This window comes from Anopheles cruzii, chromosome 2, assembly GCF_943734635.1.
Source record: "Anopheles cruzii chromosome 2, idAnoCruzAS_RS32_06, whole genome shotgun sequence".
NCBI lineage: Eukaryota > Metazoa > Arthropoda > Insecta > Diptera > Culicidae > Anopheles > Anopheles cruzii.
This window is the reverse complement of record NC_069144.1, coordinates 25,720,890-25,746,558: the sequence shown is the minus strand read 5'-3', so window position 1 is coordinate 25,746,558 and position 25,669 is coordinate 25,720,890. Positions and strand designations below refer to the sequence as shown.

At 51.6% G+C, this 25,669-nt stretch overlaps 3 protein-coding genes across 3 annotated transcripts in view; 1 reads left to right on the top strand and 2 right to left on the bottom strand.

Moving 5' to 3' along the window:
• The window catches only part of LOC128278746 (tyrosine-protein kinase-like otk), a 48,506-nt gene extending 39,585 nt beyond the window's left edge, over positions 1 to 8,921 (top strand). The window contains exons 4-12 of the mRNA XM_053017475.1: positions 4,984 to 5,119; positions 5,478 to 5,677; positions 5,767 to 6,225; positions 6,312 to 6,455; positions 6,527 to 7,120; positions 7,203 to 8,056; positions 8,126 to 8,316; positions 8,404 to 8,746; positions 8,814 to 8,921. Of these exons, the coding sequence (XP_052873435.1) occupies positions 4,984 to 5,119; positions 5,478 to 5,677; positions 5,767 to 6,225; positions 6,312 to 6,455; positions 6,527 to 7,120; positions 7,203 to 8,056; positions 8,126 to 8,316; positions 8,404 to 8,746; positions 8,814 to 8,921 (3,029 nt within the window). The remainder of the gene's footprint in view (positions 1 to 4,983; positions 5,120 to 5,477; positions 5,678 to 5,766; positions 6,226 to 6,311; positions 6,456 to 6,526; positions 7,121 to 7,202; positions 8,057 to 8,125; positions 8,317 to 8,403; positions 8,747 to 8,813) is intronic.
• A 2,915-nt stretch (positions 8,922 to 11,836) lies between these two features.
• LOC128278243 (conserved oligomeric Golgi complex subunit 8) lies at positions 11,837 to 13,923 on the bottom strand. Its single transcript, XM_053016925.1, has 3 exons — positions 13,815 to 13,923; positions 13,256 to 13,743; positions 11,837 to 13,191 (listed from the first exon to the last, which is right to left on the bottom strand). Exons 1-3 carry the CDS (start codon positions 13,867 to 13,869, stop codon positions 11,923 to 11,925), a joined length of 1,812 nt encoding a protein of 603 aa, XP_052872885.1. The 5' UTR covers positions 13,870 to 13,923; the 3' UTR covers positions 11,837 to 11,922.
• Positions 13,924 to 16,656: 2,733 nt separating this feature from the next.
• Positions 16,657 to 25,050, bottom strand: LOC128267961 (E3 ubiquitin-protein ligase SH3RF3). Its single transcript, XM_053004929.1, has 10 exons — positions 24,937 to 25,050; positions 20,238 to 20,346; positions 19,735 to 20,131; positions 19,216 to 19,563; positions 18,464 to 19,083; positions 18,260 to 18,381; positions 17,567 to 18,183; positions 17,271 to 17,489; positions 16,898 to 17,179; positions 16,657 to 16,828 (listed from the first exon to the last, which is right to left on the bottom strand). The coding sequence occupies exons 1-10, from the start codon at positions 25,048 to 25,050 to the stop codon at positions 16,657 to 16,659; spliced, it is 3,000 nt and encodes a 999-aa protein (XP_052860889.1).
• Positions 25,051 to 25,669: the final 619 nt, after the last annotated feature.

Here is a 25,669-nt window from a genome sequence, read left to right as displayed (position 1 = left end):
ACTTCTTTTGTGACGGCATTTCATTTGCGAAATTAAAGTGTTTTCAGGGCCGCACCACCCACCGTGTGCGCGGGAAGTCATTGATCGGGGATTGACTCATTTGTCCGGACGCCCTCGACACTAATGAAGCATACAGCAATGTTATCCTCCCGATGATGAGAAAGCGACGGGCTGCTTCGTCGTCGTAACGCTCCGGAATGTTGTGATGCTGTGACACCTATCAGGACACCGCCCGGTTGTTATCCGCATCCTCATTATGTTGTGCCGCCGACACAACTCACTCATGAACATTCCTCAAGCGAGGCGCAAAGTAAAAAGGACTCTTGAGTGAAAGAGCAAGACGGAGAGAGGTGCGGCGGCGGCCACAGAAGAGTGAAGTGTGAAAATTATGCGTCCAAGGACGGTGGCTCAACAATGGCCGCCGGCACTCCCCGAAACACTAGAAGCTCATACCGAAAGGAGCTCACTCCTTCAGAGGACCACCACCTGCTCATACCCGCAGATAGGACCTGCTCCCGTGTCTCCGTGCGTTTGCGTGGCATTCGGGCGTGGCATGATGCGTTTTATGTTCCACGAACCAAACCAGGCTCTAGCACCAGAACGGAAGCTGCTGCGCTGCTTCTGTTACTGTGTCTGCCGCCATTGTTTGTGGGCGAGAATGCCGGCACACAGTTCGCACCCGGCCCCGCAGAGATGCAATCGCACTCCGCCCGGCGCCGGGTGCAACTTGTGCATATTAATCCTGGTGTCCCGCTGGAGAAATCCTTTGAAGGATTATGCTGGAGAACCGGCACCGTTCTGAGCCCTCTTGTTTGATGTTGTCTCCCGTGTGCGGAGGGCTTTAAGATGCGTTACTTTAATGTCTGTGGGGGACCTGAAATCGAGACAGAAAGGAAGATTTTATAGGGCTTTTTAAAGTGGCTCCATAAGCTGGCGCGGGTCCTGGAAGGTGGCAGACTGACCGTCGTCACCTGTTGCCTGTTACACAAGGCTTGTCCCAATCAGCTTGTTTCATCGGCCATCAAGATTCGATGACACCGAGAACGTCTACACTTTTCACCGTGTTGTCCCGTCGTCAAGCGATACTCGCCCGGTTTGTAGTCCACAGACTACTGTGTTTCTGCCAGCTGGACAAGTAGAGCTCCTCCAGCGAGCGAACGCACTCTTCACTCCTGTCAGCCCGAACAACGAGAAGCATCCTTCACGGCAAACAGAGCTAAGCCTTCCAGACTTCCCCTTGGGGCGGGGGGCCGCTGGGATGTTTGTCGTTCTCCGGCTGTGCCAGCCAGAAACTTGCTGGCTTCATCGTCTGCAAAGTTTGCGTGCTTTTCGGGTCAAAGGTCTAGGAAGTTTTCAGTGTTTTTTTCTTCCGTGGCTGTTACCGGCTTTAGTTGACTTCAGGGTTTATGAAGACCAACTTTTGCCGACCATAATTAGTTCTGCAGTATTGTGGTCGGTGTTGATGCCTACTGCTCTGGGATATCCCGTAGCGATGATGGTACATCTCAGTAACCTTCCCTCAGTCATTGTGCGTAAACTGACGTCTCCTCAGAAGTGAAGCATATCTCATCCAGCCAACCTAGATTAGCATGATACGTTTCCTAGAGCCGAGGTACAGGTAATTGTCGCCGAACTAAAGCAAACTCTATCGCTCCTATCTCGCGGTGGTCACTTTGCGGCACTTCCCAAGAGTCCCCCCCGCTCGACCCAAACACAATTAGGCGACGGTCGCGAAACTTTAAACTTGTTCAGAAATTATGTCTCTCCCCCCAGAGAGGGACTACAGAAACTTTCCGGCATGGGTCCGACTAGAACCTCTCTCGTTGGCGCTGATGGCGACAATATTTTATCTTCTACCGCGCGTTCCCGTGTGGCGGAAAATGCATTTTCCGCCAACTTTTCGCTTCAAAACTCTTTTGCATCCCCGGATCTCCGTGGTCTCGCCGGGTCTTCCCAGATACGACACAATTATCGGGTGCATCACCGCAAGCTCGGTTCGGAAGAACCGCGCGCGCATTATGGGCTCCGCTGCAACTTTCGGCAGACTCTGGCCAAGAGACCTCCTCCGAGAGGGCGAGGCGTGGACCCGGACAAGATTTATGAGTTCTTTATTGTCTGTGTGGGAAAAGCGTCTGCCGCGGCGCGGTGAGAGAAGGTACGGGCACATAGCGACGACGACGCCGACGACGATATCCTATGTGTGCACCACCACCCGGTCCCGGCGAAAGATTGATATCGAAGGATTACGTATGGAGGTTGAATAAATTTCGCCTCCAGCCTCGAGGGAGGCCACTGCAAGTCTGCTGCTGCTGCCGCCGCCGAACTCCTCAGCCGACTTTAATTTATGACGGGCTCTTATGATTCCTCGGGGCGTGCGACACACACACCCGCCGGACCGGACGAGATTGCACAATGTGTCGGTGTTTGATTGGCCGCATCAAAGGCGCTCCGGTGATGGCAATCCCGGAGTGCATGTTAATAGTCTGAAGAGGACCGACATTGCAAATTCCTGGCATTCGCGTGACTATGATTCCGATTGATGGCCGGGCGTGTTCCGTCATGAGAGAGGATTGGCCCCGAGTTGGCGTAGTCCAGGGCACGGCACGCAAAGTTGGCTATGAATTATGAGCGTGCATAACAGTTTGGCGGTTCCAGAAACTGTTGCGGACGTGATGGCCAAAATACCCCTACTCCACCGGTAGTCATTCCAGTAGCCGTAAGTGGTTCCCGTCACTTGACTGGTAACGTTCTCTCCAACTGTTCCGGCACGTCCGCACATTCTACACGGGGCGGGCTGAGTTCACCGAATTTCTCGGTTGTTTTCCTTAATAATTAATGTCCTCTCCAGTTTCCTTAATATAAGCCGCCTTGGCTTGCGCCGGGTAGTGCCCGTAACGTGTTCTGAGAACGAGGAGCGAAAGCTTTCGCTAACGCTCGCGGACTGCTTGTGGCAATTAAACGAATTCCTTCCAATCACAATCACAAATCTTTCACTGCGCCCGTTCCGCCGTTCGTTTGTGCCAAACGAAGTTTATTTATTCAATTAACTCCACCTTCCACCTGCTTTCGGGGTGGTCCACGCGCTAAAAGTACGCTCCCAACGGGGTCGGCAGCGTGAACTTCACCTCGAACTGACCTCGGGAAGTTGGGAAAACCAAGTGCCCTGGATGCCCTGGATTCATTCTTAGTAGAGCGCGAATCCGGAACATTGCTTTGACCGGACGGATTTTGGTGTGGCGAAAGCGAAAAGAGCCCTAATAAACTTTGGGATGATGTTGTTTGGGACCATTCAATCGACAGGCGCGGCCGGTAGGCAACTTAACGGGGGCCAGTAAGTCCGACGGATACGCACAGGAGTAGCTAGCAGCAGCTATTGAATTAAATTTCGTGTCATTACAACTTTTTGCCATATTTCTTCCGGAATGCTTTCGGCTGCTAATGCCGCGTTGCTAGCTCTAGCGATATGTTCCGAACTATTAAATATAAATTGGAGATAGTAGTATAGCAGGGAGGGGCATTCGGGAGGCTGACGCACGGATATTCGACAACGGCCAGATAAGGACAGCTAAACCGCAACAAAGTCGCGTCGAGTCTGCCGTAAAGTAATGCCGAAAGTTTCTTCGGAAAAAAAAGTCTACGAAGTAATCACGCGACACCCACCGGGAAGAGCCGGGATGGCTCTCCGAGGACACAATTATTGTCCGCTGCCTTCTTGCCTACTTTCTGACGACACGATAAGTTGGGTTTGAAACCTCCACCCAACTAAAGCCGCCGCCGCCGCCGAGAGTTTAAATCTTCTACCGGCAAACTCTCGCTCAGCTTCGAAAGACGTGCACGGCGGAAACGGGTCGTAACTTTTTACGAGTTGGAAAATGTTTCCATCGGAAGCAAAGCATTGCCTACGATGCCTGCGGTCGGCAGCAGCAGCAGCAGCAGGTTAATGGGCAAACGAAGGCCGAAGGCGGATCGTGTCCATTTAGCAGTCCGATGGCGTTCCCAAGACATAAACATTCACAACCCTCGGGTGGGAATCCTCGCTCCCTGGGTGAGGGTTAAGCGGTCAATCTGGGTGCGCCCAGAGACCTGAATTAAGACCGCCCGGCTCCCGGCAGATTATCGCCACCACAAACGGCCATAAAGATGACACACACGTGGTGCTGCCTAGCCGAAGAAAGGATACCCATTCCGAGTCACCAGTGGCAGTGGCCCGCCCAGCTGAGGGACCAATCGACTCCAATTATGCTCCGGAACGGACTGAATCCGTTCGGGTTCGGGTGTGAGGCGTTTCCCGTTTTTGTTTATTGATTTGTTGTGACACTTTTCGGTCACCGTGTTATAGGAAAGCCATTTCCACGCTTGGATTTTCACGTTTCCAGGTCCCGAGTCTTCTCGAGATCTGTGGCATCGGCACTAACCGATATTCGAGCACGTTTGGGTCGTTTTTTCTTACTCCGCTTCGAGTGAGACATAAGTTTCCAATTTAGGGCACACCCGTGTTCCGTGTGTTTAGTGATTTATTTTCAAAAGTAATGTACAAGGTTGTTCATTAAATTCAGAGCCTCGAAAAGAAAAACACTTTTTTATGGTTTGAGATACACTTTATTATTCAGTATGGCCTTCCTGAACATTGATACACTTATTCCAAGAAGACTCCAACTTTTCACGAATTTTCCCTTTCAGTTTTATTCTGTTAAATTGTAGAGTGCCTTTTTGTCACTAGATCCGTTTTGTCACTCCTGGGAGAGGCTTCGAGGAGAATTTTATCTTCGTCAAATGATCGGCACAAATCGAAGACTTTTCCCGAATCCCGACCACCGCGTTATGGCGCGAAACAACACGCCAACACATAATTGCGGGCCATTATTTCCAATTAAGAGCCAACCCCGAACCCCGAAGTCGCGTTGCGCTGCATTTTGGCTGCATTCCTTTACCGATGGATTTAACATATTTTGTTTCTTCTCAATTAAACCCATTTCTTTGCAGGAATGTCACCGCCGGTGGTGCAGCTGCTGAAGCACGATGCGGATCGGGGCAGTATTACGCTGAAATGCCACTCCTTCAGCAGTCCGGTGGAAGGCGAAGGACCGTCCGGAGAAGAGTCGCACGTCGAGTGGTTCAGGTACGTTTTGCAATAAGAAGGGGCGCGTTGGGTGGTTAAAGCCACCTGAAAGAACGATCGTCCGCAGCGCACGTGATGCAATGTTGTGGGCCGCCTTTCACCGCGTAACGGTCAGCAAATTGACGGTGGAACGGTTTAAAGTTGAATTCTTGCGAAGCTCACGACTCCGTACGGCATTTCTCAGCGGAGCATTCTGAGCCCCGCGACGTTGGTGGCTTTGGACGGAATTTTTCGTTTAATAAAGGGAGCTTCTGGTGGCAGTTGCTAATAACAAAAAAATGAATGGGGGATAAAGGAACATTTAAAATAAATTATTAAATAAGAAACAGTCTGATTCGTGTATTGTAAATTCCAACAGGAACGATGTGAAGCTCGCAAAGTCGCCACACCTGGAGCTGCAGCGCCGCAAGCTGCACATCCGAAATGCCTCCTCCAAGGACAACGGTATCTACAGCTGCGCGCTGGTGGTCACATCCCGCACCGACCCCTCGAACCGACACGCAGCGCTGCGAAGTGTGAAAAACTATCGACTGAAGCTGAAATCGGGAACATTCTATGGCGGAGCTGGCGGTAAGTACGATCCATCGGGGAGTTTAATTTTGTGGAGGACAACCTTTCATCCATTCCTGTCTTCATTTTTCTTACAGGCGAAGGCAGCAAAATGATTGATTGTAGCAAAAATCGGAACCTGCTCCTGTGCCGCGGTAAACGCGGCGATCGTCAGCTGTCCGGGGCGACCACCATCGAGGATCTCGCCTTTGGAACGCTACCGCAAAGCGATGAACCGCGGCACCAGCAGCCGGCGCAGCTACTGCAAGCCACCGGCACGATGAATGCACCGGTCCGGATCGTCCTGCACCCGGTCACGGCGGTGGTCAACGAGAGCCAACCGGCCGTCTTCAACTGTGGGTTCCGCTCGGTGTCCAACGAAAGCGGTGGCTTTGTGGTGCGCTGGCGAAAGGATGGCAAGGTGATCCGGAAGTGGGACAGTCTGGTGGCCGATGGTGGGATGTCTTCCGGCACGACCACGGCTTCGATCGATGAGTCGACCGGTGCAACCGAGAGCAGCAGCAGCAGCAGCAGCGGCTCAATGTTCCGCGATGACGGTGAGCATCTGATAAAAGAGTCCACGACCCACGACGGAGCACGATATCCTGACGGGCTATTGTCCTTTCCCGTTTTTTCGTAACAGCCCGCATACACGTGGACAGGGCGAACGGGTCGCTCGTGTTTAGCTCGGTGGTGGCCAGCGATGAGGGAGGCTACGATTGTCAGATAACGAACAACGCCAGCGAGTTCCTGGTGAGCTCGACGGTCGCGGAACTGCAAATTATTTGTAAGTAATCGGGGACCGCGATAGTGAGCGACATAAACCAACCGAAACCATCATCTCTTCTAATGTCGCAGCAAACCTTCGCTTCACCCCGAAGCCACCGACGACGAAGAATCTGGAGCTCGGTTCGATCGCAAAGATCCACTGCAAGGCACAAGGCACACCGTCCCCGACCGTGCACTGGACGATGGAAACGGATGGTTCGTCGACGGCGGCTCTGCCGGACACGGTCGAGGACGTCAACGGGACGCTAGTGTTCCGTGCCGTTTCGGCTGACCACCGTGGCAATTATGTGTGTGTCGCGGCAAACAGCCAGGGAGAGATAAGGGCGTCGGTGGCCGTCAACGTGGTTGTGGCGCCCAAGTTTGTGACGGCTCCGGAAGGCTCGGTACAGGTGGCCGAGCTCGGAACGGTTCAGTTCCACTGCGTTGCGTCCGGCGATCCGAAACCGACCGTGCAGTGGGACAAAGACCTACAGTATCTGCACAGCGGTGCTCCGGGTGCCCCGGAGGCGGCCGGTAACGGGACCGAAGAAGAACGGGTCCGGATCCTACCGAACGGCACGCTCGTGCTGACGGAGGTACACCTGGAGGACGAGGGCCGTTACGGGTGCACGATTGGCAACAGCGCCGGACTGAAGCGGGAGGAAGTTCATCTCATCGTCAAACGTAAGTTCCTCATTGCTCGATGGTAAAACAAAAGCATAGCATTCAATGGGCGCATCCCTCTCTCTCTCTCTCCCGCCAGCAGCGTCCGATGGTGTGGCCATGCCGGAAGAGTCGGCCGAAGATGGATTTCTGATTACGCGTGCCGTGCTCATCACGATGTCGGTCGCGTTCGCGTACATCATTCTGGTGGTGGGACTGATGATCTGGTGCCGCCATCGGCGGGCCGCTCGCAAGGCTCGGCTCGATCTCGGCTCGAAGGAGAACGGTGATGCGGTCGATATGCGGAACTGTGAGATCGAACCGTGTCTGCCGGACAAATCGTCATCGCCCGGGAGGTCGAAGAAACTGAAGAACGGTTCCGCCACCGGTGCCAAGGATGGATCGGGCGCGGCCGCGGGCGATAAGGATGGGCAGGACAAGAGCGACGATACGGTCAACTCGGGTCGGTCGAAAAAATCGTCCACCTCCGGTGGAGCCGCCCTGGAGCAACTATCCGTGCCACGGGCGGTTCTGGCCGAGCTGCTGCAGATTGGCAAGTGTGACTTTGGGGACGTGTTCATCGGGAAGATACGCGAAAACGACTGCCGCGTGCCGCCGGTGCCGTCGCGCAAAGACACCACACCGTTGGAACCGGTCACGGGCGATGAAGTCGGCGGATCGTCGCAGCCCGCAGACATTGCGACGGAAAACGAACGGACCGGTGGTGGTGGTAGCCGACGGCCCTCGAACGGGGAACTGAACGCAATCCGGCCCGAGAACGACTACAAACCGGTGCTGGTGAAGGCACTGACGAAGGTGAAGGACGAACACTGCTGCCAGGAGTTCCGACGGCAGCTCGAACTGTTCCGCACCGTGGCGCACCGGAATGTGGTGCAGCTGTTTGGCTTGTGCCGCGAAAAGGACCCACACTATCTGCTGCTGGAGTACACCGATTGGGTAAGATTGGGTTTGGGTGGAGCAGTACCTTCTCAACCGCCGTGTGCATTCCTTACCTTGTGATTGCAGGGAGATTTGAAGCAGTTCCTGATGGCCACATCACCCAGCAAAACCAGCACGCCACCGAATGGTACGGTGGAGAAAGTGGGTGCCAACGGGGCTCCGAAACCTCCACCCCTGAATGTGCCACAGATTCTGGCGCTGGCCCACCAGATCGGACGCGGAATGGACGCCATCTACAAAGCTCGCATCATTCACAAGTAAGTTCCTGTTCCTTACTCTAGGCACTTGCTGGCAGGGTGAGTGTGTCTAACGTTCCTCTTTTCTTCCGTTTGTTTTCGCTGCAGGGATCTGGCCACCCGGAACTGTATTATCAGCAGTGACTTTTCGGCCAAAATCTCCCTCCCGGCACTGGCCCGGGACAAGTACAGCCGGGAGTACTGTCGCCACCGCAACCAGCTGCTGCCGATCCGCTGGATGGCCGCGGAGTGCTTCCAGGAGGACGATTGGTCGATCAAGAGCGACATCTACTCGTTTGCCGTGCTCGTCTGGGAGCTGTTCACCAACGCGACCGAGCTACCGTTCAAGGAGCTGACGGACGAAGAGCTAATCGCGAGTGCCGCCGGGCAACCGGGCAAGCACGAGATGAAGGTGGCCGACGGAACACCGGAGGCACTGCACAAGATACTGGTAAGCCCCCCCGCTTTGAGGCCAGTCGCCAGTCCGGTTTAATGTGTGTTTCTGTTTCCCGCCACAGACGTCCTGTTGGTCGGTCAATCCCAAAGAGCGGCCCTCCTTCAGCCAGCTAGTGGTGGCCATCGGCAATTGTCTGCAGAGCGAGTACCCGAAGGAACCGGCGGAATAAGGCGGCGGCGGATCATTATTAACGCGCATCACACTCGTAGCATCGGGATGCATCTCTATCTATCTCTCTTTTTGTAAATTATATTATCCAACCCACGCACCGTATCATTAGCAGCGTGTCGGAATTATCTCTTAACACACACCGAACACCAGCGAAAGGCCACAAGGAATTCAGGACGGGTGCTGGCAGTGATTAGTGATCGCGCGATCGAGGACTTTTAGTGGCGGGAAGACAAGATACGTTCGGGGTAGGAGTTAGGGACTAGGCGAGTTAGACAAGGAGCATTTATGGGGCAAGTTATGAGAGCGACAGAAATTTTAACTCGATCCGGAACCACACATTTTTTGTACAATTTTTATGAGACCCAACACCTTTTTTAGACCCTAAGTATCATAATATTGTCTTTGCTATTGTAATTTATTCTTCGGAAGAGGGGCGAGTATTGACCCCCTAACCGCGTTTAGCCGTCTTCAAAAGATTGACTTATTGACAACCTACCTTTCTCTCACGATCTCTCTCTCTCTCTATGTTAATTATCAACACTTGAAAACAACGAAAACAGACGCAAGGGGCTTGATCTCGGATCTCCCGGTGGGCGAGTCTTGGGCGATTCCTGAAGCAAACCTCATAACGAGCCAACCTCCGTAGTTAGAGTTTTGCGAGGGTAATTTAGAGAATAGGATAGCCAGGCCAGACTATTTATAGTGACTTTAGTAGGGGCTCGTGTAACGTGTCTTCCTGTGCCGCCCCCCCTGGGACCGATTGAAGACCTTGAGCTGTAGGTAGGGGTTAAAAAAAAGATACATCGAATCTATTATCAGCCAGCGATAGGGGTGACAGTCATCACAAGCCTGCATAATCTCCATTCTCAGACGACGTACTGCCAAGGGGTTCCGTCACTGCCACCGGTCGAAGCTCAACTCATCTTTCAGCGGAAGCAGGAAGCAAAAAACAGATTAAAACAATCCTAAAGTAATCACACAGACCTACAACACAAAACTCATTCACATCCACACATCGCATAATACTTAATAGGGTCCTGCCCTCTGTCTCGCCTCTCTATAGGGTGGGTTAACACATTTATTGTTCGCTTTTTGAACGAGCTGCCATCGTTTTCAAGAAAACGAAAATATCCTTAAATCCTCTCTCATTCTAGTAGCGCTTTGAAGCGGCGGAAAAAGAACGACGGAACGACCGATCGGAGGATCGAGATAAAATATATTGGCCTCCCCCCATTGAGACAGTATAGTGCAAAGCATGTAATCAACGCGCGCCGCGCCGCGCGTGCCATCAATATTAAACACTGCATTTAATCTCGACCGTTATTGGGCGCGATAGTATCTACTCGTGCTTTTGTCGTCGTCGCTCCATTTTGCCTAATATGCAATTAGAATAACGCAATACAACATTACTCTTAAAGCCAAGCGTCGCGTAACCATCGTCGTCGGACGATCGAAGCGTGCGACGAAGCCAGTGAGTTGCATTTATCTGCATCATAGTAGCCACCGTTTGGCGGTCTTGCCAAACACACCGCGCGCTATGATGATGACGACAGTCCGTGTGCCGTATTTCCGATCTCTCTTCATTCATTCTAAGGCTGGCGTTAAATTTAAGGTAATGCTCGTTTGAAGGAAAGAAGGTCGCCATTTTCTGTGAGATTACATTCATTCGTCTGTTTTGTCTTGTCTGTACATAGAAAGCAACCGTTGAAAGTTTGAAAGTAAAATTCTAAACAACTCTGTGTACTGTTAGTGATAGGTTCTTCCGTTTCTTTAAGTCTCCTGGCCAGCAGGTGGGCTGAGAAGAACTTAGTTATAACTCCAATTATTATCCCTCGATTCTGCTGCTTCCGTAACCGGTAAGAGTTTTTGTTTGGCCACAAGTTAACACAAATTTTGCAACCAACAAATATTGAACACAACAAAAATCTAGTCAGCCATCATCGTGAAACTAATTCGGCAAACAAAGAGCAGCTATCAACGGCTTTCAGGAGGGAAGAAAAATAGATAAACAATTACAATAAGCCCATAACCGTTTCATACATACTCACGATCCTCAAAATGATGGTTCGGTACCATATACAACGAGAAAGATTAGCGAGGGACAGCAACAGATTAAGATTAAGGAAGCGCAGGAACGTATGTCGAACGCACACAACAGGCCATCACGATCCATCCGGGCGAGAGAAAAAACGCCGCGATTATCGGTTTTTATCACCCCAAAAAAAACCACGATGGTTTAATCAATTTATAGCTCTAAGCGTTCGTTTTTCTAACCCGCACAACCGTGATGTGGCAAACAGATCAATAAAATCAATAAGTATTATGAAAAACAAGCTTAAAACCGTTCGTGTCTTGTTTTTTTGCGCCGAAATTTGCGCACAAAAATCCGGCTTCGAAAACGACGGAAAGTACCAGGATCGCATGTCGCAGCAAGAGTTAAACCGTCGGTGGCGAAACTTTGAAATCTTTCGCAAAAATTTGAATTTTGAAATCTGCCGTGAATTTTTGAATTTTAAAAATTGAAATTTGTCGCGAAATTTTGAATTTTGAAATCTGCCGCGAAATTTTCTCCCGGGCGACTGCCGCGCCGCGCAATGGAACGGTGATCGACCGTACCAGTTTGCGCTACCCGCCGCAGCGAGACCGATCATGTTCCCCTATTAGTTTTTGCGGTTTTGCAGAAAATTTCTCGAAACGGTCCGAGGAGCCCAAAAATTTATTTTTTAATCGTAAATCCCGATAATGCGGGACGGCAAAACAGAGCAAAATTACCGGTCAACGGGCTCGTTTCTGGCCTTACAGATTCCGCTTTTTACCTGTGATTGACGGCGAATCGTTTTCCACAGTTTTCTCAATATTTTCCCAAATTTAAAAGGCATTTTCAGACAATAAATTATGCTTTTTGTTGCTTTATTTACTTTAGCTTTGGGACTTAAATTTCGCAACGCAAACTTTGCATACCATATTTACACGGTTCGCTTCCTTACATCGTCGCTGTTCTACGTAGTTTCGGGTAATTGCTTTTCCTCTGGGGCTTCGTCAGCCGGCCGAAGGTCACCGATAGGCGGTGCATCCTTTTCTTTTGCTTCGCCTGCGGACGCTTTCGTTAACGTGTCGTCGATCATCGATTGCTGCTGCAACTTGATGACGGTGTCGATTCGATCCGGTAAGAGGTACGCGATCGGTTGCAGAATGCGGCTGTTCGCCAGATACGTTAGACCGTGCTTTTGCAGCGTCAGCACATTGATCCCGAGCTGGCTGGCCAACAGCGAGGGAGGAAAGATGACGTGAATACAGCGCTGCAGATACGGCAGCAGGTCATACGCAAAGCAGGTGCACAATCGCACGAAGCACTCGCGTTCGATCGGTGAAAATGCTTGCTGCTCCTGTCGGTACAGGTCCAGTATGGAGCGCGCCACACGTTCCAACGAGTCTTCCAGCGCTCCGGAAACGGTTGTGGCCAGCGCAACGGGCGAACATAATCGAAGCTCGTTAAACACGGTCAGCAGCGCGTTGCAGTATACGGCCAGCGGTTCGAAGTCGAGCAACGTTTCCGGTGGCTGAACGCCGGCCGCATCATCGAGCGGGAGTGTTGCCACCAGCCGCCGAATCATACTCGGCACGCGGTTGATGAGCGTGTACCGTTCAATATCTGCCGCAAACTGCGCCGTAATCGTAGCAACCGCCGCTCGGAAGCGCCTACCGATGACGCGCACGAAAACCGGAGCAACGAGCGCCCGAAAATCGATGCCAACGCGACTGAACGAAAGCCCAAAGTACATACACTGGCCGAGGATCGTATCGTACGAGGTGATCGCGCCCGAGCTGAGATCCTTCTCGAGCATCCGGACGAACTCCACGATCTGATCGTGCAGCCAACTGTGGAACACTTTGCCTTCGTCGCTCGCCATCCTTCCGCGTTCCGCCGTGTCGCTACCGGCCGCGGCCGGTCCGTCGGCGTCGTCATCGTCGGGAAAGATGGCCCGGTACTGTGTGATGATGTTGAACAGCTGGACGCGGGTTGCTTCGATCGTTTTCGTCAGATGGTGCTGGGCGTCCTCCGTCGGGATGGCAACGAGCAGCTCACGCAGCCAGCCGGTTCGGGTTTGCAAAAACTTTAGCTTCAGTTCGGCCGGCGAGAATGCCTGCATCCGGCGCAGGTAGCCCACCACCTGGAGACACTTTGGAAGCTGCAGATCGGTTCGGAGTTGCGCCAACAGCTGCATCAGCATCGTGTGCCAAGCGCCTTCAACTGCTTCGCTGATACTCTGTGAAATCAAAGTGCACGGTGAATTAAAGAAATGAATCGAACGAAACTGAACCCATACGTACCGCGATGATCGGAATGTTGCCGTGCTTCGCAGCCAACCGCTGCACGTAGGCCGACAGTTCCAGGGCCTCTTCGTACTTGCCCTCCCGGATGCAGCCGTCCATCAGCTGCGGCAGTTCGAGAATTTCAAGCAGCTCCGCATTGCGACGCAGCGTGAGCGAGTTAAGCCGGCGAGCTGCGTTGATATCGGCCGAACCCTGCAAGAACGTCTGGCAGGCGGATATGAAGCGTGGCCACTTCTCGTCGAGACAATCGAGCTTCCGCTCGGTGTCGGTAAACTGTCGGTAAATTGCCCGCGAACTGGATAAAGACTGGATGAAGGTCGGATAGTGCGCGATGGCCAGCTCTTGCGTTTGCTCCACGTTCTGGCGGTGCTCGTCCTGCAGCCGCACCCGTTCCTTTTTCAGTTCCTCCGCCTTGTACGTGCCGAGCTTGAGAAGGTAGTCCAGCACCTCCGTCGTGGCCGCCGCGTCCTCCTGGTTGGTGAGTTCTGTGACACGAGAAAGAAAGCGAAAGTGTGACAAATGGGCGTCGGCGGAACAGCAGCCGAGTCGGGGGCACCTTCATAGTCATCGGGAAAGATAAATTTCAGCACTTTTTCACTTTCGTAATCCATTTTCTGTGGCGGGCACTAATCAACAAATCCGTCGTCGACAGTTTCCAGCTGACGTTTCAATATTTTGGAGCTGTCAAAATCAAATCACAGGGTGTTTCTGAAAGGTAAATAAAAGGGTCAGCCGAGCAATATAACCCTTGAATGACCCTGAGAAAATATATCTTGATTTGAAAATTATTCTCGTTTATATATATATAAAAAAAGTCGCCTTATTACACTATTTGAAATGGCTTCCAGCGTGTTTTCATGTTTCATGTTTTTCATGTCAATCGGAAAAATCCGCTTCGAAAATTCGACAAAAGTCACAAAAACAGTCCCACAAACATTAGGAGAACAAGAACAACTGATAGGTAGCACCAAGTTTGCATGCTATGTTGTACACAAATTTTCGAATACAAAAGTTGTCTGCAAAGTTGCATGAAATGTGGTTTACAATCATTTGTGTAGAGCTTGTTGCAATTTCAGCTGGCGTGAATTATGCCATGCACACAACGGGAAGCGAGAAGGGAGTCCGATAGGATAAGTCACCGGGAAACCAGATCATCTAAAACGGAGGATCATTCAGAAATGAGAAGTAAATGAGGTGTGGCGACGCACGCACGGAAACAGTTAGTCCAAATAGTAAAGTAAAAAAAGTATGTAGCATTAAAAGTATGGTTTTCGCAGTTTATATTTCTTCCTAGGTACAGTTTGTCACCAGTCAGTAAAGAGAAAAGACATGCAGCACGCACACACAGAAACACTCACATACAGATTATGGCGGGTGCCAAAACTCCGTCTAATTCCAGGTGCATTCTACAGGTGAAAATGTTGCTAGAGACCCGGAGGCCCGGAAAATGGAAATTGTACAATCCTACCTCGCGGCCAACGATTACTCAAGAAGGAACGGGTGGAAACGTATGGATGGACAGTGGTGTCGTTTTCCTTTGTCTTTTCCTCGTCTTTTCATTCAATAAAAATGATTGCGCCAATTCGGAAGCGGGAAATGTGATATCCAAAAATTTTCGTTTGGTGTTTTGTGACGATTTTCTAAATGTTTCAAACCTGTATCGTTAGCGGGAAGGCGTGACGGCGAACGTTAAAGGTTTTTCGTCCGTCGTCGAGACGAGTACTTAGCGCGAATGGGACACCTTCAACCACACACCTCGTTCAGCCTACTACACCTCTCTCTGCTGTCCGCCCAATAAATATCTATGTATATGTGGTTCTCATTGATTTAATCGTTTTTTATCTAGGCTAGGTCCACCCTGTTTGTCGTATAGTCGTATCGGGGCGGAAAGTTTCCCTCGTTTCGGTGCCTCTCTGTGAAACTCATGCACTAAACTCTTCTTTATTATGGCTAATACACTTTACTTGTTTTTTGCTTTGTTTGCTAACTCACGCACACCATACTTTGCGACACCTTTTTAGTTGGGCGATTACGTGTGCGATTCGATTTCCTTAATCTCTTTGCGCGATTCTTTCCAATTTTGTGCTAGAAGAGTGCATCGTTTTAGTGTACCGAATTCGGGGTTTTTTTAGGGGTTTCTCTCTGTGGGCGACACAAAATAAAATCACCACCAATTAACACACGATCTTGGCTTTTCTCCCTATCGCCCTCCTATTACAATTTTATAGTTTTGTTTTGCGATCTTTATACATTTCTCTCACATGCAAGACAACAGTGTTAGTATTTAAAATATTCTCAATTTTAATCACGCTTTCACAGATAACGATTAGACAATATCCCGGGGTATCCGCGCTCGGGTTTTATTTTCGCCACATTTATTTAAATTACGTACCGCCCCTACTCTAGTATGTGTAATCTATCTAATAGATCGTTTCACAATATTTTGGGCCCGAGTTAGGGGGCAGGGCCAAGCCAACTACTTACCGCAGTGCTTCCGTTTCCTAACTAAACCAGGCACGGGTTCCCGTGTGCCGTTAAACAGGGTAATGTAGGATAATAATTATGCAACACGTAAAATCGTTGCCTAGTAAGAAATTAAATGCTTTAAAATGTTAAGCTATTGCTGACGTATGGCGATTATGAATAAACGAGAGCGCTGTAGCCCGGAAGGGATTCGAACGAAAATTGTAACAAAACAGACATTAAAAATGGATTATTGCAATGAACGAAGAGTAATGTGCTTAAAATAACAAAATGGACGACAAATACAGTTTTCAGGAACACTTTTCTCCTCTACTACTCGCAGCACCCATCAATCGAAATCTCTGACCGTTTCGTATCGGTTGCCAAAAGAATTCGCACCAGGCAATGATATCAGAGTTATCTAACACAAAATGACGGTAGTACGTTAAAATATCTGCTAATTTTTACCTAAACTACGGAACACGATGTGGGCGAACGAGAGAGCGTAGGATAGAGATTCAAGACTAATACTGCCATCTTCCGTGCCACACGCCGTGTTCCATCGTTACACGCTTTTAACGAGAGAAGCAACGCATAGTTCAGTTCAGGTCCGTTCCACTTTACAAGCGAATCGACGGCGATACTTTTCCAGTTGCCCTGTGTTTGTCCACTAGCAGCCCCCAACCCCCGACAATCTTCCAAGTGGCAAAATACTGGATTGCTTTAGTTGCCCCCGCCACCCGCCAGACTAAGTCCGTGCGTCGTTGGTCCGTTCCGTACTGCCACAGCGTAACAAACACACGTTTACACAATAGAAAACCAATTTCAGGTTGGCGATAGTTTCGAACCAATCTCAAAGGTACCGGGGTTTGTTGCACTTTACGTTACTGTCGCTGCGCCTCCCATTGCGCCGCCCGGGCTCAGTGACGGATGTATCAGATGTCCGGCTCGACAAACGAAGCCGGAAAGAGTCCCGTCTTGCCGGAACGGGCGTGCGTCCCTTTGTACCACCCATTGTCGCGCTTTTTGTGCACCATCACGATATCACCGACGCGTAGCTCGAGCTCGTACTCGCTGTTTGGCGGATACGGCACAATGCACTTGAAGCTGTAACGGAAGGCGAAAGTCAGTGAAAGAACCTCCAAAAACGGACACTTCGCTCATCAGTATACGTACCGCTCCCGGACCGATTGCGAGTGCGAGGATTTAGAAGAAGATTTCGAAGGCGTTCCACCGTTCATGTTGCCCGAAGAGCCAGTCATGGCCGCCGCCGAGCTGTGCTGCTGGCCGGGGCCAAGCTGTGAGATAATTGCCGAAGCGTCGAGAGATTGCGATTTGCGGTGATAAATCTGCGTTTGCTGTTTGCCGGCGTGATGCGACGTCGCGGCTGGCGCTTCATGCGCGATGTGTTTCGCGGTGGCCGTTACGATCCCCGCGTTGTGGTCCCCGTATTTAAAGCTGCCAAATGACAAACAAAAACCAATCCGTGTAAAATGGCTGCGCCCCCAAAACGAAACGAACCGAACTTTCTGCTCTCCGCGGTGCTTACCCATGCATCGAAGGACGTTCTTTGTGCGGCTTGATACGCTGCGAGCCGTACATCAGGGGTGTGGTTCCGTTTTCAACCCGCGAAGCCATCAGCGAAGCCACCAGATTCTGTTGCTGATGATGATGCGACGTTTGATGGGAATGTGATGGAAGCCCGCCACCGTTCAGTGCCAGATCCATGGGCAGGTTTTGCAGCAGTTGACTGGGACAGGAACCGGATCTAGGAAGAGAACCGGACAAAGAAAGAATACTCTTCAAGAGTCTCGGCGAGCATTGCCTAGCGCAAGAGTTGCTTACCGAACGTGGACCGGGTTTACGATTTGCTGGAAGTTTGCCTTCGCCAACTTAGCCCCCCCAGCCCCGGTCGGAGAGTTGCTTGCCATCTCATCGAACAGTGATCCGTCGCTGGTGTACGCCGGGTTGGTTGTTCCACCTGAGCACCCGGCGCCCGTCGGTGACTTGGAACGCTTCATGTTGGTCAATCGCTTCATCAGACTGACGGCCGATGAATCTTTCTTCACCTTTCCCGAGGTCGGCGTAGTCGTCGGAGTAGAAGCGACCGACGCAGACGTCGGAGTGGTGGTCGTGGCACCGGTTTCCAACGTCCCTGTGGCCTGTGGCTCGTTACTTGGTGAACCTCCGCCACCATCGTGGGATCCTTGCCGGCCAAAGATTGAGTCAATGTACTTCATTCCTTGCGCCTGCGGCTGTGCTGCTGTGTTGCGAGGTGGCAATTCCGGAAGCTGCAACAGAAGTGACTGCTGCTGATGAGCGGAGGAGGAGGATGATCCATTGGATGGCGTCACGGCACCGGAAGCTGCACAGTTCGACACCGACGTTCCTAGTTGTCCGGACGGACTGGCAACGGTGTTTTGCTTCCCGCTCGAGCCAGCGTTTGCCGAGCGGCTTCCAGACTAAACGGAAATCAACGAAATAGAAAAGCAACCATTACTACCGACTGTTTGGCCGATCAACCATCGATTCCCTTACCGTGCCACCGTCCCTTCCCTTGTGGATCGCAACGTAATTACCGGGAAACACACCGGATTTCTTCTGCCAGTTGGATCCCTTGAACCAACCATCCTGGCATCGCTCCGTAACGTAGTAAATCGCTGTGAGAGTGAGAAAGAGTGTGAGTGCGGGGCACCATTTTAACCCGAATTCCACCGACTTCGCCCCGCCGCGGTCACTTACATCCTTTTTTAAGCTCCAATTCATCCGGTTTCTGCGGCTTGTACGGATAGAGGGCAACGTACGTTGCGGGCAGCTGTGGGTGCTGGTGGTACATTTGACTAGCTTTCGTCAGGTTGCACTTCTGGTACGCGGCAGTGGATGTTGCGGCTGCTGCAGGTGACGCAGCTGACGTGTTGGTCCCAGCGGCGGTGGTGGCACCTTCCGCGGTGACACCATCATGGTTCAACATTTCGCTCGAATGTCGGTGCGCGACGGGATGGGAAGTTTGCAGTGCTCCGGCGGAGGCTGATCCACCGGCCGCAGCAAAGGTGGCCGTCGTGAGTGAGTGACGCTTTTCCCGATTCACCGGATCGGATCGATGATGCTGATGATGGTGCTGGGACTTGGACTTGGTAGCGGCCTGGGAAGCTCCGGTAGGTTGCTGCTGTTGCTGCTGCTGCTGCTGTAGGAAGTGTGCCGTTGGGCTGCTCGGAGCCGTGCTGGAATTGGAGCTCGTGGTACTCGTCGACGAGTTGGGGCTAGTGGTCACACTCGAGCTCGTGTCGCTGCTACTCGTCGCGCTCGCATTCAAATCAAACGGCGTCGGAGGAACGGTACGATTGGAGTTGTTTCCCAACAGACTAGACACACGAAACGAGAGAAGGTCAGATGATAAATTTTAATGATTTCATTCGTTAACGAAAGTTGCTCTTGCCGCTTTTGGCCCCTTTGGGTTGTCTTTCCGGGGTCATTTTGAGGGACCGTTTACTTACTGCTTCAGGGACGAGTCCATCAGATGCTTCGCTAGCCCGTTCATCTCGACGAACGAAATCGGAAAGATGCCAATCTTGTCCGCTATCCGCCCTTCGGCCCAGTTCTGGTCGACGCGCCGCAGCACATGGATAATGGCGCCCTTCTTGAACGTCAGGCAGCCTTCCTCCTCGGTTGGTCCCATGCGAAAGTCGTACAGAGCCTTGCACTGCGGGAACGGCAGCGGGACCAGCACCTTGATGTGATTCAGCGGCACCGCGCCCACCTTTCCGTTCACCTCTCCCACGCACCAGTTGTGGTCGATTTTCTTCTTGAGAATTATGATGTCACCCTTGCGGAAACTAATATCACTGATAAATCAGGAAGGAAGCGGAATCGGGAAGACGGCGAAAGAGATAGAGAGTGCGGGAGAATAAGTCAGATGCATTAGATGCGCGTCGTGTTTGGTGAGGTTGCATTCCGGTGCATGTGCGACCCACATCGTCCCGTCGTTAAAGGTCTCTGGTGATGGGTGGCCGTACCTGGTTTCACTGGAGGAAAAATCGTAGAACGCTTTCGCGTGTGGGATCTTGGAAAGGTCCAGCGAGCTGCTGTTGGTCGTGCCCGACGAAGCATTGGAGCCAATTATGCGCGACAGGGGCTGATGGTGGTGCTGCTGCTGTTGGTGGTGGTGCTGGGGATGCGGTTGCCCTTGCTCCGTTGCCTGGCCGGAAGCCGCACCCGGGGCTAACGATTTACCTATTTTAGCACCGCCCGATGATGGATGTTGCTGCTGCGGTGGCGGCGGCGGTTGCTGATAGTTGCCTCCACCCGTTGGCGGTGAGGCTCCCTGTGATTGATTGCGATTGCCCGTGGGTTTGTTGTTGCTGGTGGCGTTCTGATTCGTGTTCTGGTTGTTTAGCTCCGCGGTTTTCATGCCTGAAGAGCGGGTGAAATGATAACGATGATAAAAGGGTGTGCGCACAGGTGTTGGAGGACCCGGCCCGGCAGCGGTCCAGAAGCGTATCATAAAAATGAGCCTTACCTTCGAGGATACGCATCAGTAGCACGTTTGGCGGCAGCTCGTCTATTCGCACCTCGACCAGGACGCGACACTCCGGGCAGCGCAGCTCCTGGTGGCTGGCAACGATTTCCTGTGATGAAGAAAGGATAATGAAAGCATGAAAAAATTTTGTACTTTTCAGCGTTGCAGACACGTCACGTTTACGTTTGCTCGTTATCGGGTTTTCAAAACGTCCAACTACAAAAGATTGACGCCCCCACCCGGCGGCGGCGGCAGATGGCTTCATATCACGTCTGGAAGCGTCAATTAAACAGCGTACACCCCGATAATCGCGAAGCAGTGATTCACGTGCAGGCGGATGTAGCGTCAATAAAAGAACGCAATGTTCGGGGCGCTTTAAAGCCGGAATCGACAGTTTTGCTGCGTGAGCCCTGAGACGAAGAAACCTCAAAAGTCTCCGCGACGAAACCATACATCTTCCAGCGCGCCAGGACCGGTACCGTACCGGGTACGGTGCGCTGAACGATGGCCCCCGATGGTATGCAAGTGGCGAGTTGAGATGAAGATCTTAAAATAAACCCAAACCGGATCATGGCCTCGGGTAGAGGTTCCGATGCCGCGCGTCGCACATTAAATTATGAGAATGGGCCGATGGGCCGCTCGGCGCAAGCATTCTCTGATCTGAAAGCCGTGGCCGAGGCGGAGTGCTTCACAGATCTGCGGAGAGGCAAGAAAAATGATCTTAGGAAAGCGTACACAGCCACGGACGGACGGACGAACGGACCGATCGTTCGCTCTAATCCGCGGTGATGCACGATTGAAGTTGAAGGCGTCTCTCTTTATTTTGTTTTAGCTCTGAATTCTCAAACGAGCAAATCGGGTATTATCTGGGCTTTGGAATAATATTTTACCAATAAACAGTGCCAAGTGAAATCTTGCATGGCGCGTGAAGCAACTTCTCACGGATGTGGAGTCTACCATGTGCTGGCCATCTACAGACGTGAAACGTTACAAAAGATTGCGCAAGAACCACACGGCAAAACCGCACCAACGGCTAAAGGCGACCGTGTCCCGTCCTTACGAGGATCCTTCGGAGTGCCATTCCGGGATCCGAGCATACGGCGGGCGTGTATCGTATAGTGGCGCGCCAAAGAATAATAAATTCGTTGAGCCGCCTCCGGGTTTTCTTCATTTGCGTTAAGGTTTTCTATCGCTTCCTGCTTCATGCGCGTTTTTGTCTGCGTCTGCTCTACGCGCGCGTCCAGAGCGCTCGATGGGCAATTATAATTATTCGTGTAATTATTCGACTGGACAACAACTCGGTGCAGAGCGCAAAAAAAAAACACTAACTGGCCACAACACTGGCGCCGGTAAGAATCCGGACAAAACAAAGGCTTCTTGTGCGTGTCTTCTTGCGCAACGAGAGAATAACACAATTTCTTATTGCCACCGGAAGCGACTGACTGGCGAACAAAAAAAAACACAAACTGACGCCAGAGCAGACAGGGAACTTTCTGGAAGATTTTTATCTAAGGCGCGTGCATCATTCTTCAACTGACTACGCAAATTACGCGCAAAAAAGGTTACTTTCCTGTGGCCAAAGGGAAGTGGCGGCGAACGAAAGGTCCACCGAGAATGCCGCTTCAAAACCGACCGGATGGATGGAATGCAATATTATTTAAATTCAATTTTTTATCACAATAAAAACTGATGAAACATTCACCACCGGTGGTTTTTAGATAATCCTCTCCTTTGCGATTTATTTTCCTGGCCTGGCCAGCCAGCCTCCTGATGCTGTCAGCTGCCTGTTGCAAATTTCTCAGCAGGAGCAGCGGCGACCGAGTCATAAAAGACCCTCTGGATTCCATTTTCTTCTTTATTCTGTTCCTTCCTTAACAGGCGCGGACTCTTGGGGGTACGTTGTCGCTGGCAGAACCATTGCACCGCTTTCTGCCCCACGAACCAAGCATTGGTGCATTGCATAAGGCAAGAGACAAGAGAGACCTTTTCCCCCCCACGGAGGACTCCCGCTGGTCGGCGGCTGTGGTCTGCATTCGACGGCGGTGGAACCACCTTCGGATGAATCCGGTTTCGGTGGCCGGTCGGGCAGAGGTCGGAGAGTTTAGGTTAAGCCATTAGCAGTAGTGTAAGCAATATTGCAAGGGTATGGCCACAAAAGAGAGCAGAAACGGGCGCTCGCTCGTGGATGATGAAATGTGTTACAAATTTTGCCTCATTTAAGCACCATTAAATGATAGAGTTTGCAAAATATCGTGTTTGGTTGTCGTACTCGCGTATGATCTTCCCGCGATCACTGCTGACGACTCGGAATTGTAAAGAAAAGATCACCGCCAAAGAGGATCTCTTTCAAAGATCGTTAAAGATCAAGGCTAAGAAGCGATAAACTATCAACGAGCGGATGAATCGGTAGTTAACGAACTGACGACATTATCGAGGCACCTTTAGCAAAAAATGGTCAAAATGGGTGGTCAAATCGTTTCGCCGCTTAAGGCATAGAGTGTCCTCCCATTGGGCGCGCGCGTTTGAGTAACATACATTTTGCATAGAAAAGGCCTCAACTTTTCTCGCCATCGGGACGTTGTTGCACGTGTTTGCCGCGGAACCAGCAAACCGGTTTGATGACGTTAGCAGCGCTTGAAAGGCAGACAAAAACCCAGACCCACCAGTAGCGGGGCGGTGTGTGTTAAAAATTGTACAAACGCGTTACGACAGGTTTGTTCAAGAATCGCAATAGGCCGGACCCGGAGCAGACTAGGACTGCCCCCGAACACGCCCCTTACCGAGGGACCAAAAACACAAAACGAGGAATATCGAGAGGGAGGATTCTTTCGCACGCACTCAAGAAACAATTACTGTTTGGAGGTAGTTTTGTGGATTTCGCTGCAATTAATGCCATTTTCTGCGCCATTGTTGGTTCCTTTTCCTACGGAATGGATAGCTTCGGGGGATGGGATGAGTCGCAGAGTCCGCCGCCGGAACCGCGTCTGGAGCTCTCTCTTGAGGTTGAGAATAATTTTCTCAAGTGCACGTTAAATGTACTTCGTTTGCATAATCCATCATCGGCAACAAACTGGACCAACAACGGAAGGCCCTCGGCCCATACGAGAAGATGGGTTTCTTCTTCGAACCGTTTGGAGCAGTTTCTGTTTACACGATACCTGAAACCCAATTAGCGTTGCCGGACGGTCCGGGTGGGAAGGACCCCCGACTCGCTGCAGAGAACAGGGCTATTTGTTTTGCGGGAGGGATACCAGAAATGGTTGATATTTTACATTCCACAGCTATTCTAATGTTTGTGTGAGACGCTGTGGGATGGACCGGTCGGACGAAGGTGCCGAAGATAAAACTGCAACACCCGAACCACGATCCGGCTTCGGGATGTGTGGGACTAAAACGGGGATTGGGGATTACTTGGCAGACTAAACATTTGGGTACTTTATACCTTTACCTTTTTGTGTAGTACACTTTTGTAAGAAGAATTCGTAAGTATCTGGTGCTAGAACCTGACTTTCCTGACCTCGTTGAAAGCTATGATTAGCGTACAAAGTAATGACCTTCATTCATCAACCATTCCCCCAACCTGAAGAAGAAAATCGGGCAGAACGAATTTCGAACTGAAAATATCTTTTCGGCCACCCTCTTCTCGCCCGATCCGGGGCCGATCTTCCAGAAAATTATAATAACCACCCCAACCTGAATCATCGCGCAATCATCGATAAAAGCTCCTCCGTCCGATCCGAGAAATCAAACCATCGATCCTCGCGCTTCTTCCCGGCGCCGCTGGGTAGCAACAAGACACACACACACAGACATAAACGAATTTCTTCTCCAGCAGCAATCATCCACCAACTTCCGGAAGCTATTTTTTCCAGCTTGCCCTTTCTCTTTCGCTCTCTCTGAGATTCTGTGGCCCGTGCTTCTGCGAGAAGGAGAAGAGGGCGAAAGACTTTGACCGCCGCGCACCTCGTCACAGCCCCCCGCCCTGGTGCCGGGCGAATGGAATGGAATGCTGTAATGTTGCTGTGTGTGCGCTGTGCTGCGCCATGAGAGAACCGCTGGCAGAAAACGCGTAAAAGAAGCCAACATACATATTATTAAACTGAAATGCCCATTCACAAAACGGCAGAATCATGATCGAGACCGTAGAGCGACGCGGGCCACCACCACCTTTCGGGTGGAGCGAAGGGCCGGTGGCCACCGGGGTAGGCGCTGTGGGAACGAACGAGGAACGGGGCGCGAAAGAAAACCGTTCGGCGAGGCGGGCGGACGGACGGGCACACACATTTACCACCACCGCCCGAGAGATCGCGCAGAGTGAATTTTCCGCCAACGGCGCGTCGCAGCAACCCCATTGTGGCCATCGGCGTGCGCCCGCAGAGAGACGACAGAACAACCGTACCGTTCTGGAGCGATGGTTCTCAGCCTCAACGACGGAAGGCGGAAGGTCGACCTTTCCGGGACGGACGGGGAAGGGCAGAGATACTGATCACGCATTCCAGCATTGCAAATGAGCCACCGGTATACGCCACCGTGGTGCGGCCAAGTTTGCTGTTCCAGTTTCTGGTGTGTCTCCGTTGTCTCTCCGCATTTCTGCCGCGCCTTTGTTGACCCTTCCCCGACTCGTTCCATTGTTTCGTGCGAAAAGGATTTTTAAAGCGTAAGTCGCATCTCCGAAAGCGTGATCCTCGCTGATCCTTACCTCGAGACATTTCCGGCAGAAGGTATGCTGGCAAGGCAGCACTTTCGACAAGGAATCCAGCCGTTCCAGGCACACGGAACATTCCAGTAGATCGTTCAGCAAACGTTCGTCCATCTCGGCTTGGCTCGGCTGTTGCTGGCTCACTCAGCTCACGATCGAGCCGATGGCGCCGCTTCTGGCTTCGTTCGCAGTCGGCGGCCTACCCTCTCGGGCATATCGTCGTGAGCCCGCACTTCACACCACACACATCACCTGCCAGCGGGAACGGGCAGGGGGTCAATATTTCGGGCTGACCCTTTTTAAGAGACCCTTCGCCCGCCACCGACTGACCGCACTCGATGTCCACTTGAATTTCTTTTGGTCCCTCTGCAGGAATGCCTCAAACAGGACCCTTTAAAGCCTCCGGCCGTCTCACCAACGCACAAACACACTTCACACAAACGGCTTTGTACGGTGTGACCCAAAACTTACACAACTCTGTCGATTGAATCGGCCAACAATACGCTTATCACTTCTGCTACCTATTTATCACACTATTGCACATTATCTTCACGGCGCCCACAACACCACCCGAACGTTGGTTGTAATATATCCTGACAACCAACGTGTAATACACGCACTCACGCCAACACAACCCGGGACACAGCTACATTCCGGCGGCCGCCGCCGTGTGGTGGTGGAAATTCTTCCCCGTTTCACTCTGTTTGCAGAGACGCCTCGGCGGCCCGTGTAA

Coding starts and splice junctions, on each gene's coding strand:
- LOC128278243 (XM_053016925.1), bottom strand. CDS start 13,869: ATGGATTACGAAAGTGAAAAAGTGCTGAAATTTATCTTTCCCGATGAC. Junction 13,744..13,814: donor CTTTCCCGATGACTATGAAG/GTGCCCCCGACT, acceptor CTCGTGTCACAG/AACTCACCAACCAGGAGGAC. Junction 13,192..13,255: donor GCAACATTCCGATCATCGCG/GTACGTATGGGT, acceptor TTGATTTCACAG/AGTATCAGCGAAGCAGTTGA.
- LOC128267961 (XM_053004929.1), bottom strand. CDS start 25,050: ATGGACGAACGTTTGCTGAACGATCTACTGGAATGTTCCGTGTGCCTG. Junction 19,084..19,215: donor ATGGACTCGTCCCTGAAGCA/GTAAGTAAACGG, acceptor TCGTGTGTCTAG/TCTGTTGGGAAACAACTCCA. Junction 18,382..18,463: donor ATTGGAGCTTAAAAAAGGAT/GTAAGTGACCGC, acceptor TCACTCTCACAG/CGATTTACTACGTTACGGAG.